General features: G+C 41.4%; 2 protein-coding genes across 7 annotated transcripts in view; both read right to left on the reverse strand.

The window, feature by feature from the left end:
- Positions 1 to 12,029, reverse strand: part of arhgap46a (Rho GTPase activating protein 46a) — a 40,764-nt gene extending 28,735 nt beyond the window's left edge. For 3 of the 4 annotated variants that reach the window (XM_058631423.1, XM_058631421.1, XM_058631422.1), the window contains exon 1: positions 11,838 to 12,029. In XM_058631423.1, the coding sequence (XP_058487406.1) occupies positions 11,838 to 11,851 (14 nt within the window). In that variant the 5' untranslated portion in view covers positions 11,852 to 12,029. The remainder of the gene's footprint in view (positions 1 to 11,837) is intronic. The other variant, XM_058631420.1, reaches the window with a different exon arrangement.
- A 1,655-nt stretch (positions 12,030 to 13,684) lies between these two features.
- The window catches only part of sulf2a (sulfatase 2a), a 43,533-nt gene continuing 41,433 nt past the window's right edge, over positions 13,685 to 15,784 (reverse strand). For 2 of the 3 annotated variants that reach the window (XM_058632309.1, XM_058632308.1), the window contains 3 exons: positions 15,695 to 15,728; positions 15,223 to 15,276; positions 13,685 to 14,833 (listed from right to left, as the gene is read on the reverse strand). In XM_058632309.1, the coding sequence (XP_058488292.1) occupies positions 14,803 to 14,833; positions 15,223 to 15,276; positions 15,695 to 15,728 (119 nt within the window). In that variant the 3' untranslated portion in view covers positions 13,685 to 14,802. The remainder of the gene's footprint in view (positions 14,834 to 15,222; positions 15,277 to 15,694; positions 15,729 to 15,784) is intronic. The other variant, XM_058632310.1, reaches the window with a different exon arrangement.

Consider the following 15,784-nt stretch of genomic DNA (forward strand, 5'->3'; position numbering starts at 1 on the left):
TTCAGCTGTTACACTCATTTAAGTTTGGCTGTGTTATTCGGGTTCTTGACTCTGTTTTTCATTTTTATTGTCAATTCCATGACTACATTACTTTCCGTTAGCTGCTTTAAGTTGAACAATGGGATCTCTGCTAACAGTATCCATCATCAGATAAACATTTAGTAGGCTATAATAATATTGACTGCACAAAACAAATACTGTACTCCTTCAATGAAATGAATAGTACTTACATATTCTGGTCAAGGTACCAAAGTTATTTCAACAAGCGATCTGATGGTTATTGTGTCACAGAGGTGAAGGAGAAGAAAACGCACAGCTATATCCAGAACTACAGAGGTCCGTTGTTTCTGTGAGGCTGCAGAGTGGAAAAGGACTTCCAGGAGTGCTGTTCAAAGACCTGATGACCCAAGACACTTGTGTCCACCATCTACTGTCCCACTGACCCCGAAACAGCTGAGCGTGTCAAAGCACAGTTGTCATAAGGAGAGGGTGGTCTCTGAATGGACCAAACCATAACAGAACTGAACTCAAAGCTCAGTGAGCATTTTGTGTGGAAGTTTTGATCCAAATGAGGACAGAAGTAGTTATGTCTACATCCTTATGATGCAGGCAGAGATGTCCTGTGTTTTGCTACATAACATGCGCATACACACCGTGGTTTTCTTGTCAAGAACGCGACCATTGTTGACAAAACGCACAATATTTCCACACCGGTGATTTCAGAGGGAGGCGGTTCGAGTTCAGACGATGTGTCGCCCGTGGTTACTATTTGTTGGCAGCAGCTTCGGGTTAGTGGAGGAAGAGGAGGCAACGCGTTGTTGTGCAACAATGGCTAGAACCATAACACCGCAGCATATCTGTAGGAGGTTACACTGGGGGCGTGGTTAAATCCTCGATTCCAACTTTGCTTTTGAAGGTCGAGATCGTGACACCCCTACTACTGTAATTATAACTGAACACAAGCTCATTTGCAAACTGTGCAATCAACTGACATAACTTGTGACCAATATCTGTAATATGACTCTATAAAACCACGACAATTCATGCAGCGTGCCATGTATGTGAGCTTGATGTACATGAATGATCAGCGGCTACAACAAGGGCTGCGTTATATGACGCACGAGTGGGCAGCAGCAGATTTCTGAGCGAGTGTGGAACTTCCCGTAGCCACCGTGTGGATACGACGCAGAAGTATAAACCTGATTTGTTGTTGGTTTATTTCACGTGACAAAATAACTACAACTGTATGAGATAAGTAATATCCCTGAAAAAAACATGACGAATTGCTGTATCTTGTTGGATGACATGGTTGTTTTCTGCAACGCTGTACTGATGTGAGGATTAGTGAAGGAGCCGTGTTATGGTGTTTTAGTGGTATTTGCAATTACACTACCAACTGTAGGGGCGCTTGTGAGTGGAAAACCTTTGTTACTTTAAAGCTGTCCACTTGTGATCTGATCTCTCTGAGGCAAAGTGTCAAAAAATATGAATGTGAATGTTGGTTTGTGTTGCAGGACATAGATAATTCTAGCAGAGTAGTGTTTCTAAAAAACAAACAAGATCCCATAATGTGACCCAACTATTGGAAGATGATCTCCCAGGCTGATTAGATCTGCAACACTTAATGGGTGGGAAGCTGAGCAAATAATGAGGCATTCAGAGCGAGGCCAAATATTCACTTCTACCCCACACATACCACAGCTTCTATCCTTTCACTGTCTCTGACATAAAGACGAGGCCTTCCCAAGCTGAGAAACTCAACTCTCCATACTGCCCTTCCTTTTTATTCTATTGTATTTGTCATCTCTCATTATGGCAAGTGTTTGGATTTGAATCCAAAATAAACCAGTGCCTTGTGACCACACTGTGAAAGAAGGCTCAGCCACTCTGAGCTCAGCAACAATACAAAGGAAACCAGCACAGACTTCAGTGTGCTGAACGCTGTCCTGTGCAGTGCAGCAGGAAAACAGGGCTTGTGGGTCAACGTCGAAGGCCAAGGCTGACGAGTTTAGCAGCACGGGCTGTAGTGGCTGCCTAAGTGCTGGTCCCTTTGGGTAAATACACCAGTTAAGAGATGAGAGCAAACCTGCTGGATGCTGATGACACAATCTGATGAACCAGTGTTCTGGTTCTGAAATTACTGGAATATCACTTACAACATGTGACAGGCTGAGAGAGATTAGGAGATTGTCTGAAACAAAGGGAAGTGTCTCCGGAAAGATACAAAGGGTTTTGACCTTATACCCGGTACATTTACAGTCGACGTGTATTTTATTTATTCTCCAATTTATCAAGTGTAGAGAAGCCTAAAATATCTACCACTTGTAATCTATTGTGAAAGACCCTCAGCATGTTCTTTGCCTTTGACAGTTAGACAGTATCTTAGTGCAGCACTCCAAGTCAGTCTGCCTCATACTGCAAATGCTCATAAATGGTTTGGAATGTGGTCTGCACCAGCTTAGCAATGTTTACCTCCAGAAACCTTTTATTATTGGTTCAAATTTAACTCATCACATACATGGTACAATGACTGAACAACAGTGCATCAGACGTGGAAACCTCGGACTGAATCTGTAGTACCTCGGACTGAGAATGTCCTCAAATTGTTCATCAAACCTCACCGTTTAGTCACACACAGGACACAGGACACAGGAGTTTTGCCGGGCATTTGTCTGTTGATATCAAACAGAGCTGTGTCATAAAGGCGATAAAACTTCAATTCAATCCAATAAGCATTCAGTTTGTCAGATGAACTAATGGACTTCCAGAACTTTGGAGGAGGAGTCTAGACCAGCGGGGTGATAGGAGGGGCTGGAATTTATCACTGTATTTTCCTGCTGCTACTGCTAACAGAAATGAAACTTTTTAATCGCAAATAAATGTGTATGTTGTCTGATTCCAACAATGGAATTTTGCCTTTACTCTTGTGTGTAATAACAATCTTTGCTCTGCCACAGTACACACGGTCTTTATCTATTTAATCTATCATGTGGGTAAAGGAGACCGAATAAAAACCTATGGTTATTCCACTATGACTAAAAAATAAAGCTTGTCAAATTGTAAAAACCACAGAGATAAAGGGGCCACACACACACAAACACAAAGATGTGCATCTTATTAGGCACGGTCCCAATGTACCAGAGGTCTACATACTTCTGAAGGAGAAGTTCTTCATATCTATCATCCACAATTTACAGTTTGCTCCAAAAATAACTAGAGCTGAGAGCAGTTTCCCCAGAGTGAGGGAAACAACAGAATATAGCTCATGGAATCATCCCCATTGTTCGAGGCCAGTGCCAAAATGTAAAAGGCACATTTCCCAGCAACGGTAAACACAGAGGACTGGACAATACATCCACTAGAAATAGGCCAACATGCAGCCATGTGTCATTGTCCTGCATCGAATTTCACACAAACTCAGAACCAACATTGATGTTGATTTTGTCAAAAAAAGATAACAGGGAAAAAGAAGAAGTATAGAGTTTTGACTAGACTACAACAGCCGTGTTTCATCAGATAATCTAGTAATGGCTGAATTGCAGCTTTATCGTTCAGTGCCATCGTGGCATTTCTGATAGGAAACAGGGGTATTTACTGCCTTCACTTGTCAAATTTGTTGGGTTGAGATAAACAGACAATTTTAACTCACTTTCTCCATTGTGTCCTCTCTCATAAGGCAACCTCTAACCTTTTCCAACAACAGTCTATTCTGAGCCATTGCTTGTGACTGTCCTTTGTAAAGCAAGGCGCGCTCAGTTCTCACACAGGGCCTGCCATTCATCGAGGAAACCTTAGCTCTCTGTTCACCAGGCACAGCAACAAGTGCCAAGGTCCACCCTGACCAGTATATTTACAGAGCTGCCAGTTCCTATTTACAGACATAAAACAACCCTTCTCAGATACTGGCCTTAAATAAGTCATCACAGGAGACGCAGCGATTTAAACACACCTTGGTAAAAAGCTATTAAAAATGTAGAATGAAAGAAACAGTGACAATTTGCTTTCACAAAGACAAGTAGAGGCCTGTACCTCAATGAAATATGGAGAAATTTCCCACAAAAAGACTTGTTTGATTACATATTATTGAAGGACAAAGTCTATTCTTTGTGGCTGCTAAGCAACCGGCTTATGTAAATATTGTAAAAGGCAGGGTCATGAAGCAACAGAGTGCTTGGCAGCATTTCCAGTAGCCGTAAGTAATGAAGAGCGTAGCTGTAAACTGATGTAGTGTTTCTTTGGCCAAAGTCCTATTTACTGAAGTGACGATGTGTAACTTTATCAGCAGCCGCAAGACTGATTTGACATAAAGTGAAAGGACATCAGGAAAAAAATATATAATTTCTTTTTCAAACCTAAAACAACTTTAAAGGTGGCAATGTTTGTAATGTCATCTTACAAACAGGATTTCAGTCAGGATATATGATGACTGGTTTTATTAAAAGGTAGGGTGGGAGATCATTTTTACTGTATTGCTTAAAATCCTCCTCACACACCCCAATTGTGACCAATTAATGAATGCATCATCATAAAAATTAAAATAAATGTCAGTCACTTGGATCGTGATGCATCAGTCAAACTGCCATCTTTGTGAAACTGTGTGAAACTAACGCTTGGACTCTTTAATTCCAAATGTAGCCTGCTCAAACAGTTTTTCTAGGATCTCCAACCATGTATAATTTACTGGTGGGCACACAGGTGTTTCTCAGCTATTCTATGTGTGGTACAATGCTGCATTTTATTTGTAGTCAGCACATGAGTGATACAAACAGTGTCGTTCAATATTTAACTCTAGACAGGTTGCTACGCTGTTGGCGTGCACAAAAACTGCATGTGTTTTGCGCATGTACCACGCTATCAACTGGTTTTGCCAACAATGGCTGGCCGGAGTTTGCGTTTCCAACTTCTTAACTCTTGCTGAAAACATTGCTGCCAGCAAAGAAACAAGGACAAATTAATTTAGCCACTTAAGTCTCAACTCATGCAATCTACACCCACTTAAGTCCAGAATATGTTCATGTTAAACTGATTAAAATCTGATATTTTACATCAACTTTGGTTTGGAAACAGCCGTCTAGTAGAGCGATAAAACAAATTTATTATTAAGATATTTAAACTTAGGCAGATTCTATACATTGAGCATTTTGTTTAAACTAGACATTGTAAAATTTCAACAATGTAATGTCTCTAAGATTACTTTAGTGCATCACCTGTTATTGGCACTATAGAACTTCTGGTTTCGGGCCCATGCCACAAAAACAACTACATACTATTTTACGGCAATTACTGATTTTTTTTTCCAGGGTTGGCTTTTGTTTCAAAATATATTAAAAAATAAAACAATGAAATCATCTGTAATCAGCCTGACGAGATGTCAGGTCATCTCAGGGTGTGCACTGTGCGCAGTCTTCTCCGGGCCTCCAGGAGGGGCAGTGCACATGTTTGAGGTCACAGAAAGAAACCCCGCACCTGTCACACACATTCTTTGCTGCTTTTGTTTAACACCTCTTGTTCCTGCTGCGTTACCAGGGTCACATGCCAGTCGAACCAGAGAGCACAGTCCATATTAGTGTGTTGTACTTCATTTGACAGTAAACACACCAGCATAGTGCCTGCTGAGTGTGTATTATGGTGATGGACTTCTGAGAGGGGACTTGGCATTCATCCCCTCAGTAGCCCTCATAAAGTTAATGCCAGGGTTTAGAATAGTGCGCACTTATTTTGTCGTTTGACTCGAACAGTGATGTACTGTGTAAACGAGACACACGGGACAGCACAGTATGTCTTTGGTCTCTAAATATCTGTGAAGAGGGTGGAAAAAAGACAGGGGAAAAACAACTTACTTACATTTGCTATGTTTTACTCACAGCTTTTAGTGAACACAACTGACAGCTCAGAGTTGTTGAACGAACAAAATTAAACAGCGGACTACAGTTGTACTATGTTCAGAGAAAACCTGTCTTTTTGAAAATGCTATACTGTGATTTAAAAAAATAAAATTTGAGCTTTGCAAATAACAATCTCTCCCCACCAACTCATTATAAAGGTTTTTTGTGGTTGTCCAAAAACAGTCTCAAAGATGACCTGAGACAGTTCCTTTTTACTGCACCTTCCCTGATCCTCTTCTGCTTCCTCTTTCCCCCCCAACCACTCAGCAGCAGTTGTCAGTGTCCATTCAACACTGCCAAGTGCTGACATTGGCAAACTAGTGCATGGGTTGTCTTTCACAGCAAGACACGTAAGACATGATGGGGCCACACTCCTGGAGCCGGCCCGGGCACGACGGCAGCAGGTTGTCATGGAGGGGTGGAGACGTAAAGGCACTTGACCTATGACCTAACAGCAAGGCACATACATTTGTGGCCTAAACGAGAGTAGAGGTGTGAATCTTTCAAAATGTCACAATGTAATTTAATTCCAATTCTTGGGTCAGGATTCAAGTAAAGATGGATTTTCAATTCAAAATGATTTCTCATTCGTACAAAAAAAATGTTTTGGTTCAAAATGGATTCAGTAAATAAAGCTGATTTGTGAAAAATGTGTGAAATGTGATGACTTCTAGAGGCTTTTAAACACAGTTTGGTAATAACAATAGTCGGTTCCATGATGTGCACATATGTAAAACTAAAGAAACTATCTCTAAGTTATCAGGTTATACCCAGGTTACTTAAATATATGTAAATGTTTCTTCTTCTTCTTGTGCTGATATTTCCTTTTTCCAATATAAAAGCGACCTAATTTTGCAAGCGCTTTACACTTTGACTCTTTACTTTCTTTTATCTAATCATGACCCAAGGAATCAGAATCAAATCGTATCAAGAGATTCTGAATGATAGACCATTATCAGCCAGTGTGGGAGGATGAGTAAATATACCTCATGTCTACTATCAACAGAGAGTAGCATGATTGGCAGTTCTGTGTCACCCAAGTGACAGCACATGCCTAAATCAGAACCGGTTGGGCTGGTTTGGTATGCTAGACCAATTTGCAGTGTGTACCAGTCCTGGACAGGGGGTCTATTTTGAATTTATGATGTGGCAAAAAAATGCACTTTGAGACTTTGGCATTTTGAAACTTTCTGCAAAGTCCTAACTTGAAAATAATACAAAGGACTGTGACTCTTTTTTTTTTTGACAGAATGAACACACAGATCTGTCTGAGAAGTCAGAAAAAGATTCCTCTGTGCTGCCGTTGCCAACAGCATCTTGCCATACATAAGTGTGCAGGCTCTGTGGAAATAGGGAAAAAAATGGTTACCTAGATGACAAGAATGCTGTGTGATGACTCATGGTTAAATGCATTACAAAGGCTGTGAAAGGCACCCCATTCTGCAGCCTGTCATGGTCCAGAACAAAGCAGACTATTGATCAACAGGCAGACTTCACTCAACGAGAACTCTCTATGTTGCATGGCCCACCAATCACAGACAGGCCCGGGAGGAGTTTTGGGACATGTATACGAGGTCTGCTCTGACCTCCTTCAACAGCTGCCCTAATCCAGAACTAGAGACGGTTTCTTCTCTCCACAGGCACTGGATTAGACCGGATCTCGCAAGGTCACTCACTCAGCCACCTTCAGTAAGGCTAGTGTTTCCCATGCTGCTTTCCAACTAGAGATTTTACATAGCCCAAGTGAATTCCCTAGCCCGTAGCTGCTAAAAGGTTCAGCCCCACTGTAACAAACTGATTCTCCATGAGATGACAGATCGTAGTGCCTACCTTGTTGCTGCTTTAGAAACCCTGGCTGTATTTCGCCTACAAACTAACAGCAGATAAAGAGAAATCTTGTCCAGGCCATACTACTGTCTCACAGGAATACTGCAGCCTTCTGCAGAGGAGCTGGGAACTTCCGGCCTCCTTACAGCTATGCTGTCTCAGACACCACTCAGACACAGGGTCAATGAATTCCCTTTTAAAAAGGAGTAAGCCTAACTGAACAGAAGTTCCCATCCTTCAAAAACAACACACCCCTTTCCCTGTGTGGAGAGTTGTCAGGTCATAAGAGACTAGCCAAAGGGTGCACAGGAAAGACATGTCCAGATTGTTCTCTGGAGGATGTGTGTGTGGGGGGGAGGGGGGGGGGGGGGGGGGCGGAGAGAGACGGCAGACTCTGCAGGATTAGAAATGCAGAGCAGCCTGGTGAACCTGTTAATGCTGGGCCTGTAAAGAGCCCCGTGGGCAGAAGTGGTTTGGATTGCTATCTAAAGGTCATCGCCAAGGATCGGTGTGTAGTGATTCATTGACATTTTCCACATAACAACAGACTTAACCCTGTTCTAGAAGAAAATATAAGAGGTCACAACTTTTTCTTTCACAGCACGTTCTGTGAGGAACCCATTTCGTGTGCGAAATTATACAATTATACACTTTTGTTCAGCGCTATCTGACTCATTCAGCCGTAAAGCTTATCTTTCCAACAAGTCATTATCCCCTATAATGCTGGAGAGTGATGATCAGCACTCTTGGCGACAGCTTCAACTTGGTGTGGTTAAACATTTAATCCCACAGAGGGAAGGTTTACTATGTCAGTGGCTGTTACAGGTGTTGATAAAACATGTTCAGGCTAATCATCTTAACCTCACTACAGTGTCATTTTTCTGATTAAAGAAAAATGTGTGGAGCATTCAGTGCATTGAACGACAGGGATGTGACCAGGATTACAGCACAGTAGACAGATAAGACAAGGACTTATCATATGAGGTTGTGTGTCTGATGAAAACTCGACAATAACAATAAGATTATTTTATTATAGATTCATCTGTTTGACCATACAATGTCAGAATATGGTATAAAAAAAGTTAGTTGTTTTTTAAAACTCAAATTCAGATTCCAAAAAGGAACCTAACGATATTCACATATATGATCCTGAAAAGTCAGATAACTTACTATTGTGGTAATTCATTTAGTAACCAAATAACTGTTACATTGTTGAAGCCATAATCCCAATATAAATCAGACACACTGAAGCACCAGCTTCACAGTAACTTCCTCTTCATGGGGCAACAATGGTGTATATTGTTAAATCCATTGTGGGACTGACTTTGTCTAACGACCCAATTTTTATTCACCCAAGTTAAAGGGTGTTCTCTTGAGAAAAGCGGTTGAGACACCATCACATTATAGACAACATTACAGAGTGTCAAGCCCAAATAAAAGAATAATAGACGTTTTAGGAGGCCGAAACACCAAATAGACCACAGCCACTCCTCCTGTCTGAGATGTAGTAAATACTAGACAGGGGAGGATTGTAGTAATAACCAGACAAGACCTACTGGAAAGACATATATATAGATATATAAATAAACAAATAAATGTTTGCAGAACCCAAAAAAGCAACACCATGTACTGTAAATATTAATATCATCAGATGAGCACCAGCTGGGCAGGGAGATGGTGAGAGTGCCACACCCAGGAAGGAACGCAGGTTGGTCCGGTGTGCCAAACCAACAGCTGCAGGTGATATAAATGGCATCTGATCAGCAGACCATATTGCAACAGGATAGGCAAACTGCCTTGGGCCTCTTAGCCAATTACATTATGCTGTGTTCCATTGAGTTCGGAACTTGAGTTCACCATGGTAGCTCAGTGGTAGGCAAGACACTTAACCCCACGTTGCACCCGAAAGCTTGCCAGCAGTGTGTGAATGGGTATGGAAGATGAGGTGCATGACTGAGATGACTGGATGAATCGCAAAACTTTAGTGTAAAGCAGCTTTGACTTGTCATCAAGATTGGAACAGCGCTATATAAATACAGACCATCCCAGTTCCAGGGATCGGAACCCTGAACGCATCTCGGGCGAGTCATGGTTAGCTTCTGTCATCAATACCAGTCAATAACAACACTGTGCATGGTGTTTGGCTTACAGTTACTGTAGCAACGCGTCTGTGGATAAAAGGTAAACAATACTTTGCGTACGACTGATTTAGTGTGAGACAATTTTATGGTCAGCGATGTAACAACATGGTGAAACCCCTTATACACAGAGCTGGTTCTGTTTACAGACAAATAGTTCTCTAAATCTCCAAACTGTCAGAGAAGTCATCCATCTTGAAGCAAGTTGTAAGGTCTTAGCTCTCTCTTTGGTGTTGACTGTACTCAGGTATTTATTTTCTCTCTTTCTTTATTGTTGTAACAACTTTTTATCCACATGGAAACTGCCTTTTGGGAGCACTGAAATGCTATTATTTGGAAACAACAAAAATCTCTTTTTGTGTATAAAACCAATATGCTATTTTGGGAAAATGATTATGTCATAATCCCACCACTCTCTTGTGCTTACATTCGCTATCTTTGTCGTCACTATCATCTTCTCGTGTTTGGAGATTGTTGTGGACTGTTCTCTTAACCCTCTTATGACCATCATGATAATCAGGCCGCCTGGATTTATATCGATTGTACAGCTGTGGTATTGTCAAAACATGTTCAATGAGTGAGTGCTTCTGCCCCCTTCTGCCCCTTTTTCCAAGACAACTTTCACTTTTGATATCTGGCAGTTATTCAATCCATCACTCACGCTGGTGACTCTTGTCTGTGATCAGGCGGTCGTTCTGCGGGAGGTCCTACCCATAACAACAAGTATACGGGCGTAAAGCTCTATTTCTCTTCTTTCTGGCATACATTCATCCGTCTTCTACCACTTTACCCTCCACACAAGGGACGCGTGGTGTGCTGTGCCAATCTAAACTGACATGGGGCTAAAGGTGAGGCCACACCCTGGACATATCGCCAGTCTATAGCCATTTTTAAATTTCCTAGCTATTACCAACAGTCTAGGAGTTACGGTAATGAGAAGTGCTCATGTCAGATCCTGTTGGCGACGACGGTAACAGAAGGGTTAATGAGCGTACTCACAGAAAGCAGTTTAAAAAAGGTGTGTACACAGCTCATCAACATCTTCTTCTACAGTTTTGGTGCATATCTGTAGCGGCACTACAGCATCACATACAGGCCAGGCATAGGTACTACAGCGTTTAAAGTTGTTTTTTGGGGGGGTTTGTATGGATAAGGACATTTCATGAAACGATGTAGATGTGTTTACGCAAAAGGAAATGACAAAAGGAAAATATTGTATAGGGAAAGTCCTGTTTTTATGTGGATAAGGTCTCATGAGTTCACCTGCAATCCGCATGTGAATGGTTGAATGGCAAAACTGCAGTGTGACGCTCTTTGAGAGATCATCAAGACTCAAGACGAGCTCTATGAATGCAGACTTTTACCACGACCTCATGTGGTCTTAAGTAGACTGTGTGGGTTCAAGCAAAACCATCTGTGTCAAGCAATAGATTAAAGCCCAACAAAGTTGTAATGCACAGATCTGGCAGCTCCAGTCACCTTCCACCCGGAAAACTGGGACAAACAAATGGGCAGCGGACATTTGCCTTCCGTTTGGTTTATTGCTTTTTAAACCACAGCAAAGACCGAACCCACGCGGGGAGGAAAAATCAAAGGAAGGGGCTGGTGGTGAGAAAAGGGAGTAAAGTGGCTCCGCGTATTTCACTCCACCACTACTACTACTACTACAACTACAACTACTACAACGGTAGACGAAGACTAAGGCGTTCAAACGTCTCTCACATTTAAACTCAGCTCGTTTTCGTTGGAGTTCTCGCGTCGTTACAACTTCATCCGTTTCAAACTTGATTTCTTTTTACACATTTCGCACATTTTTCTCTCTCTTCACACACAAACCGTTCACTTTTACACCCTGGAGCAAACAGACCAACTTTTATCAACTCTGGTGTATCCAACAGTATTCACTCAGTCACTCACTCACTCAGTCACTCAGCTGCAGCGACGCGTTTTAACTTCATACAAACAAAGTAATAGTAAGTTATCTTACCTTGTCCCGGCCATTTTATTCACATTGTAAACAACGCGAACACCAAGGGAGAAACGTTTAGTTCGCTCCTCTCACGGTTCACACCTCGGGCGAATTATGCGCGGCGATACAGAGAGAAGCCCGGGACACTGTCTGTCTGTCTGACTGTCTGTCTGTGTGTCTCCTGTCCGGCGGTGGAGCCTCCGAGTCTCCGCCTCTGCGCGTGAGTCATTAGTCACTCTATGTGTGTGTGTGTGTGTGTGTGTTGGGGGTAGAGGGGTGTCACCCAGTCTGCACCCCCACCGACTGCCCCCGCCCCTCCACACCCCAACCATTGCAGGAACTCAGTTCACTGAGGTCTCAAACTCGTGGGGCGCGGGCCACACGCGCTATTATTTTGAAAGGATGCCAAATATTGTCACAAATATCATTTTATATATATATATATATATATATAGTGAATATAGTGATATCATTTTAATTTCAAGCACCCCTTTACCAGTGTTGTAATGTAACGAAGTAAAAGTACAGATATCTGTACTTTTACTCCACTACATTTCCTAAATAAGATGTGTATTTTCACTCCGATACATTTCCCTTAACCATCTTCGTTACTCGTTACTACAAAATAAAAGTTGAGTGGGTGAAGTAATGCCTGTTTGTTGTCACTAGTTGTTTTTGGCAACACCAGCTGTTAGCCGCTCAACTGTTTTCTCGGATTTCGGCTCCAAGTGGACTTAAAACACACCAGCGGCTCGTTGTTTACCGTCTCTGGGTTTCTGGTCTCCTGTCCTGTCTCCGGGACAACAATCTTTAAGACTTTTACACAAGTAATATTCTAGAAGATGACTTTAACTTCTACCAAAGTCATTTTCTGGTAAGATACTTGTACTTTTACTCAAGTATCGCTTTCAAGTACTTTATACAACTGCCCTTTACTGAACAGTTGTTGTTTTCCCACTCAGTTGGACTATTGTCACCTGAATGCACGGAACAATATGGAAATTTCACTTAATAATTGTGAGGCATGATATTGTTGTGATAAAAAAAAGTTTATAACACACAAAACCACAGACAAAACAATCGCTTTACTTATCATTTTGGTTAGAGATTTGTTTTTAATAATAATAATAATAATAATTCCCAAGACTTTTCTCTATATACTCAATAAATACTCAATAAAAAACACTTCAATTTCGATTTAAAAAAAATAGAAATAAAACTGAAACACTGAAACCTTACATATCAATAGGAACTTAGAGCTTTTTTTCATCAGATAGGATACATATTTTGGAGTGAGCATCTTAAAGTGAAAATATATATGTTTATATATATACTGTGTATATACATATATATGTATGTATATGTATATACTGTATATACATATACATACATATGTATATGTATGTATATATATATATATACATATATAAATATATATGCAGAATTAAAGGTACAATTAAGAGATTCATTATTAGGTAACATTAATATGTCAAATTAAAAGGGGATTATTTTATGTCCAGTTACCAGGGCTCGTCATAGCTTTCTCGCCTGTTGCAAAATGTAGATAATAACTATATTATTTTACGTGCCTCACGTTTACGTGATGAATGATACATGAAAAGGTGTAAATAAATGCTTCATGTTACACAGCTGAGAGCAGAACATAGTGCATTCATAATTGTATATTTAAATACAACATTTCAGCAGAACACATAAAAGGTTTCAGTGTAAATAAAAACTGCATATTATTTCACTGTTGTCTCCTTTGACTCAGATCTCTCTCTCCACGGAGTCTGTTTAAGTGACATGTACGAAGAACAACAGAGACACCTGCTGGACACAAACACACATGTAGTCGGATCATATTTAGGTTCAAACAACACTTTATTCACAACGACAGTCAGCACTCAGATCTATGGAAATATCTGCTAAAAAAGAATCAAAGAAGCTAACAAAGGCAGCTAGCTAAAATTCACATCAATAAGTATTACACTGTTGGCACGGAGTAAACTATAGATCCATCACATTTACATAGCGCACCTCGTCACAGTGAACCCTTATAAGTGCTTCTCTGATGTAAATAAGGGAAGAAAATCCAACATACAAATTGAGGACAATGACATTTTTCAGGCTACATTTGTCCTACACGTCCATTGTGTCAGCTCATATCATACAACAAGGTCTGCCTTCTCAGTATTATAAAAAATATTGTAAACATTTATATTAATTGCACAACATACATTCAAATACATACTGTACTGTACAGCAGGAGTTTATTTCTGTATTGTTATCCTGTAGCACCATGTATAGCAAGCTGGACAAACTTTGGATACTTCTACAGTGTGGTACCGACGATGCAAAGTGAAAAACAAAAAAAGAGTCAAATGGCATTCGCTAGTGACGCATCATTCTGTCAATATGGACAAAGACTGTGATGGTGTGAGACAGTGGTTAGTTTAGGGAAGCAGTCGCCTCACAAATCTTTTGAGGCTTTAAGATCAGCTATAATACAAAACATCATGGCAGAGTCCACACCGCCTCCATGTGCAGAGACAGAAAATGTCTCCATGTACCACAGGGACATCCTGTTACTGTCCACCTCAACAGCATCACATGACTTAAAAGAAAGCCCGTATATATTATCTACAAGTGGAGTTGTTAGAGTGAATGGCTTGTGCTCAGCAAAGAGCCCTATGTGATCCACAGCATCATGTTGATGTTCACAGTCCTCACAGCTGTGGCTTAACCGAGGAAGCAAATGAAAATGACGTGTGCGCAGGTAGAGGCGGCGTCTTTCAGCGTCTACGTTGACTGGGTGATATAGCAATCAAAAAATACTTAAACCCAGACTCTAAAAGAGCAGGATCTCAGGTTATGGTCCATCGAAGTAGTTAGTCAAGGTCCTTGGGTTTTGCTGTGCTCCTCCTTCGTCCCTCCTTCCCTGGGGGAGAGGCTGATGTGCTTGGTTGAAGGATGCAGGTGGTTAACCAACCCACCCTTCCCAAATCTGACCTCTGTGCAGGGGGGGAAACAAACACTGTGAGCTAAATGTGCCACTTAAAGCGTTCACTGGGAACCATTGCTCCAGTAGTGGAGCCACTTGTTCCTACCAACATTGTGCAGAAAAGAAAGAAATTACAACAACGGGACGGGAAACGTAACAACGTAACAAGACAATGACACGTCTGCATTGCTTTACTGAATTTGACTTGGGTGGATGGATGAAAAGAAGAAGTCGGTGCGGCGTTGCAATGCAGGTAAATGGGTTAATGTGATTGGACTACAGAAAACAGAGAGGGGAGCATGCTGCATGGGTCAGCTGACCAAGCTAAAGAAAATTGGACAGAGGCAGGAGCAGAGCTTGGCTGACTACAGAGGAACAGATGGGTTATGACAAACTCACAGCGATTTGGAGGAAGGCTTCTTCACTTTTGGCCTCTTTCGACGATGAACTGGCCTGAGGCATGCACAGTATGTCAAAAACACGCACAGGGCAAATGCATGTAGAAAAAGACACAGGTATATATAAACACACACACACACACACACAGCAGAGACAAGCAATTAGGCTTCATTACAAAAAAAGGAGGAGCAGAAGCTGAAATGCACGCTTGTATTTTGGCCTCTTTGGCTTCTGCCTGTGCATGCTGAACAGCCTTTGATCACAACTGCAGTTTGAAGACTTTCAGTCTCAGCACAAACACATTTTTAATTCCTTCACTCCCCCCCGCCTCCCCCCGGGTGACTCCCTGAGCGAAGTTACAAATAAGACACAGAAGGGAGGGTGTAACCTTGTTTATATTGTAATACAAACTCCATCTGCGGTGCTTGTAAAGGTAATCGGCTGTGCTGTAAGAGGAGAAAAATAAATGTACCTGTATTCACTGAAGTAGTTTCGCTCCTTTCCTCCTGAAAGGAAGCGCAGCTTACATTAATCTGTCTGAGTCAGACATTCATGCAAACAT

Source organism: Solea solea, chromosome 6 (assembly GCF_958295425.1).
Source record: "Solea solea chromosome 6, fSolSol10.1, whole genome shotgun sequence".
Taxonomy (NCBI): Eukaryota; Metazoa; Chordata; class Actinopteri; order Pleuronectiformes; family Soleidae; genus Solea; species Solea solea.